General features: G+C 33.2%; 1 protein-coding gene across 1 annotated transcript; it reads left to right on the top strand.

Annotated features, from left to right (window-relative positions):
• On the top strand, positions 1-2329 carry LOC126840198 (uncharacterized). The gene has a single exon (XM_050575788.1). The coding sequence runs from the start codon at positions 224-226 to the stop codon at positions 2234-2236; it is 2013 nt and encodes a 670-aa protein (XP_050431745.1). The 5' UTR covers positions 1-223; the 3' UTR covers positions 2237-2329.
• Positions 2330-6032: the final 3703 nt, after the last annotated feature.

The following is a 6032-nucleotide window of genomic DNA, read 5'->3' as shown; positions in this document are numbered from 1 at the left end:
GGAGAGCGGAATGCGTGAGCTCAGTGTACCTCATATGCACTATACAAACTTCCAAACAGCAAACTGGTTTATTGTTGCATTAGTGTATGTTATATTGTTATGCTACTGATAGTTTTAAACATTTTTTTTTGCCGAAATTGTAAACTTCATTGAATCGACAATAATCGTTTACGCGAATCGCTTGAAACACTATTTGGATTCGTGTGTTCTTCGAACTCACGTTATGAGTAAGTTTATTTTATTTATAATAAGTGTTTCGTTAACAATCACCTTTATACATGGCGATTGTTGGGATACGGCCTGCCAATCCAAATCATGGGTGGGATGCAAGCACTACGACATGGTCGAAATCAACCGTGCCGCGTGCGACGAAGGTTACGTGTACTCTTGCTGTAGCAAAAGTGAAAACATTAGTCCTGCGATAGACATCATTACAAAATCCGACCAGCAACTGTCGGAAAAAACGTGCTGGGACACCGGTTGTCAGCTAAACTTGTGGGCGGTCACGGGATGTCAACAGTACGGTATGGTAGAAATCCAAAAGACGCCGTGTGACGACGGTTTTATATATTCTTGTTGCGGTCCGAAAAAAAGCGATAAAACTCAGTTGTCGACTTCGAGTGGAGAACCCCAAAGTCAGCTCAAAAGAAAATGCTGGGACACCGGTTGCCAATTGAAATCGTGGGCGGTCACGGGATGTGAACAGTACGGTATGGTCGAAGTAAAACGGGCGTCGTGTGACGACGGATTCGTTTATTCCTGCTGTAGTCCGGAACAAAAGTTCTATACTGATGTGGGTTCTAAGTCGGAAGCGGAGCCAAAGAAAACCTGTTGGGATACCGGTTGCCAATTGTCGTCGTGGGCCGTAAAAGGCTGTGAACAGTACGACATGACCGAAGTGAAACGAGTGGTCTGCGACAAAGGTTTCATTTATTCGTGCTGTAGTAAAGATAGAGTTGAGCAAAAACTGTCTTCGGTCGCGACGAACACACTCGATCAAGAACCGAAACAAGCTTGTTGGGACACTGGTTGCCAACTGTCGTCATGGGCTGTAAAAGGCTGTGAACAGTACGACATGACCGAAGTGAAACGAGTGGTCTGCGACAAAGGTTTCATTTATTCATGCTGTGGTAAAAAGATAGTTGAAAAAAATCCATCTTCGGTCGCGTCGAATGCACTCGATCTGGAGTCGAAGCGAACTTGTTGGGACACCGGGTGTCAATTAAAATCGTGGGCGGTTACTGGATGCGAGCAGTATGACATGGTTGAAATCAAACGAGAGACGTGTAAAGAAGGTTACGTTTATTCTTGCTGTAGTAAAAACAAAATCGCAAGTATCCAATCTACTGATGTAGCAGAGTCGAATTTGAAACTCGACCAAGAGCCGAAACAAACCTGTTGGGACACCGGCTGTCAATCAAAATCGTGGGCGGTTACTGGATGCGAGCAGTATGACATGGTTGAAATCAAACGGATGACGTGCGACGAGGGGTACATTTATTCTTGTTGTAGCAAAAAAAAAAGCGAAAAAATCATGTCTGCAGTTTCGGCGGATTCTAATCCTAAACCAAGCGAGGAGCCAAAAAGAATTTGTTGGGACACTGGTTGTCAACCAAAATCATGGGCGGTTAGAGGATGTGAACAATACGGTATGGTCGAAGTCAACCAAACTCAGTGCGACGAAGGTCTCGTCTATAGATGCTGCAGCCCAGACAACATCGAACCCAGATTGTCTGCAGCTACGACAAATTCAAAATTAGAACAGGAACCTAAAAAAACATGTTGGGACACGGGTTGTCAACTGAAATCATGGGCGGTCAGAGGATGTGAACAATACGATATGATGGAAGTCAAACGGAGTAACTGTGACGGAGGATTTGTCTATTCTTGCTGCAGCAAAGACATAACTGAAAACAAGTCTTCTTCTACAAGCGCATCCAAGCTAAATAGTGAACCCGATGACCAGGATAAAAAAAAATGTTGGGATACCGGTTGTCAATTAAACTCTTGGGCTGTCAAGGGTTGCAAGCAGTACGATATGGTCGAAACCAAACGGATGGAGTGTGACGAAGGATTTATCTATTCTTGTTGTGAAAAAGAAAAAGTTCAAATAATTTATCCATCGACTGCAACGTCATCAAGTGTTGATGAAGAACCGCGACAGAGTAACGACGATGACGATGGCTATGTACAATGTTGGGGAGAAGATTGTCCACCGAATCCCGCAGAATATTAATATTGGACTACATTTTTTGTATAGTAATTAATTATAATATTTATTATATGTGTAAAAATATGTATGTAAAATACAAATGTGTAATAATCGAAATGTATTCACTACTCGAGGTAAATGATGACGACAACAATACAATAGAAGTCTAACAAACGATAATGGGTAAAAAGTCAATCGATATTATAGCCAAGGTGAAGAAACCAAAGAACAAACGAGTGTATTATATTATTTATAATAATATGATTTTTTTTTTTAATCATGCTTGTCTAAGACAATGCATATTCCCGAAAATTATTAATGTAGCTTCTACAATTGACGATTGCAAGTCATTATTGTTTAACCAGCAGCACATCCAATATAACATGTAGCTATAAATATTTTAGAATTCTAATTAACTTTTCGCGTGTGAGGATTAATCCAGTAGCATATAGTTATAACGTTATTATTTGATAATTAAATAATAAATAGACTAGAGATTGAACAAATTATTATATTAAAGTCTTGGGTTAAAAAAGGGCAAATCTCAAATGTCGCTCAAAGCGCTTAGACTGTTTATTAATTATTATAATATTTATAAATGTTCACTTTCTGTTTTTATTTAATTCATTAATAATTTAACTCGGCTGTGATTTTAGGTTTAAAAAATGTACGTTCTGTTTTATTTGTATGGTAGTAAAGTTTTAAAATGTTAGGTAACAAATAATAAATAGTTGTATATTATACCTTAAATCGTCTGTTTTAATCGATACCTTTATAATACTCGTAGTTTTTTTTTTTTAATTTATTAAATTCACTTTTTTTATATTTTTAATAAAAACCTATCGAAAACCTGTAAAAACATTTTATTATATACGTGCAAGAATAATGTTTTTTTACAGTGTAGTGTCGCCAATATCTTATGACCACTAAATTAGGACTAAAAGAGGATTTAAAACTGACTAATAATATACAGATAAATAGTGCAAAAAAAAAAAGCTATAATAGGCTCTGATATAAAATGATTTATGAATAAAGACAACTTGGTTTTAAATTAAATTTTCATTAAAAACCGCCTATACTAAACTTAGTGGTGTCACTTCAGATTTGATGGGTGAGGGGGTGTAGCAAAACTTTTGATCGACACATGGTAAATTATGTCGTCATTACACCTTTTGAGAACTACATATCCTAAGTGGTAAACGTTTAGTTTTTATCAGGTGCGCCCAAACACTATTTTAATAAGATACGCCCATTATTTATTACGGAAATCTGTGGTCTAGTGCGAGTGGTACTGCCTTTATATATAAATAGATATTTATTCAAATTGTATCCAAGAGAAATAATGCAGGATACATTTGATATTATTAGGAAGCGTCATTTTAATAACTTATACTATTAACGGTTAATTTAAATTAATTGATTAATGTAAAAAGGGCCTTAATCCAATTATAACGAAAAAGAGCTTATTTAGTTTTCTTGTTGACATCTTCTAAAAGCATCGATGTATGTTTACAATGACCTCGTAGTGACGTGAGTCACGTTACTAGAATTCAAACTCATAAAAAAAAATTAACATAGGTATTGAATTTTAATACATTCTTATAACGTACTACGAAAAAGGGTATTTGTTTTTCCGAAAGTTTAAAGTTATGAACCAAGGAGCATAATAAAGGGCCTTTTTTGCATTAATCGATTTAAATGCGCTCATGTGGATAGGATAACGCTGCATTGTTTCTATAATATTTTTATTTATTTAATTTTTGGTTTTTCAATCAATGTTAATACCGCATATTTTTAGTGATACTCAAGATCATATTATATTATTAAACTGTTTTGTGTATTAAATAAGCACAGTAAAAATAACACGGGTTCCGTTAGTGAGTAATATAATATAACTGCCGACGACAATTAAAACCTGTTTTAATTCCAATTAAATTAATGTTTGATTATTGGCTATGACATTTTAGCATAACGTATGTAATATAATATAACTGTTGACTATAATTAAACCCTGTTATAACTTTAGCATAATGTTAATTGATCAAATCTCATTGAAATATGATCGTAATTTTAAGGCGTTTTATATAGGCCAACTAATAACCAGCCGTGTTGAACCAGAATATCTCGACTACCAACTACAAAGAATAAAAATTAGTTTGATTCGAACATTAAATGTAACTTGTGTAATTAAAAGTATTTTATGCAAATAAGAAAAGTATACAGAGTTAATTGGACAAAATAAAGATGTCGTGAAAATTTGACCTAGTTAAATTTTATGAATTTTAACTGTTAATTAACTAAATAAAATGAATAGTATTTTATACTATTCATTTTTTTTTTTGTAGGAATTATTATGATTATATTAATGCACTTGTAATATTAATCGAATAAAATCTTAATAGTATATATTTAATATTTTTATTGATCCACTTTGACCCACTTATAAATTGTTCGCGTTAAAATGAAAAGTAAATATACATTTTGCAACGATACCGACGTTTTGATTGCTCACAGATATCGGTGCTAATTTCAATTGAATACTCAAGATTTTTACTTATTGAAAAAATACTATTAAGTATCAACCCATAAAACTTGTGCTAAATTATACGTATTATAGTTTATAATAGTGCGTGGAAAATTAAAAAATGGAAATAAAGAAAACTAATGAAATTATAATTGTATTATGAATAAGCTTTATACGAATGATGGAGGTAAAACTACTACAATTCAAGTTCGTTGAACTACACAGGTAAGTATAGCATATTATAAATAAGTACGACACTTTCAAACTTATCGAATATAATACCATGCATTGTTGCTAGACCGATACTAGGTCAATGTGTAGACATATACTGTGATTAATCATTTGAAACTAGATATACAAAGTTCGATAATACTTAAACAGTTATTATTTTATACTGATACACAGTGCTTGGCGTGACTTAAAGAATGTTTCTAAATTATTATGTGACCGAGGCGTCCAAAATAAAAGTCATCAATTAAACGACTTATTCGACAATATACTTTTCATCACAAAATTCTCAAATGGTTTCGTTCCATGCTTCAAATGAAAATAAAAAAGACTGCAAATTTGCATAGTAAGTTTTAAAACTTTATTTTTATTTTTGCTTAAGCGTTTTATTAGGGGCCAATGCTGCCTCTTCTTAGGTTTCTTATAAAATTCGCCTTTATAAAACATTACACATTTACATTTATATCTTAGAACACAATTTAACAAAACATTTATCTGTGACTTAGTTTGATCTAAGCTTCTTTTGTAAATGATATACAGTTATACGAACTGTACGGGCGACTACACAAGAACAGAATAAGGTTTCCTGGAGTTTATTTTTGGAGGTTTATTTTTACAATAAAACGTTTAAGTAGTTGTAATTTGAATAAAATAAACTCATACTTCCTTTCAAACATAATTGATGGCTTGTGAATTGTACTTAAAATTAGATTTTGAGGCATTACAATTCATAAAGGTGTACATAAATTAAGACAACCTAAACGAATTTTTTTGCTGGACTATGTGCGAATTTCCAATTGTCCTCGAAAAACTTATCGTTTAGGTGTTCGAAATTAAATATACACTTCATTTATAAGTGCAATGCTAATGAGTTAGTGCTAATTTAGATAACCTACATAAAGTAATTAACCTCAAATTAATCAAATATACAATTTCTCTGCATAATTATTTTCCCCTGTTTTATAGAATACACATATGTGTATGTAACAATTGTTTTTAACGGGTGTAATATATTATCTGTATCAGTCGAAGAAATACAATTTTACAAACCTTAATGACTTGTTCTAA

The sequence above is a fragment of the Adelges cooleyi genome, unplaced genomic scaffold (genome assembly GCF_023614345.1).
Source record: "Adelges cooleyi isolate 19-005CV unplaced genomic scaffold, UGA_ACOO_1.1 ACOO_flye_CR_arks_rails_tigmint_CR_PRNA_376, whole genome shotgun sequence".
In the NCBI taxonomy this organism is placed as follows: domain Eukaryota; kingdom Metazoa; phylum Arthropoda; class Insecta; order Hemiptera; family Adelgidae; genus Adelges; species Adelges cooleyi.
Note: the sequence above shows the minus strand (reverse complement) of the source record. Positions and strands in the feature narration are given on the sequence as shown.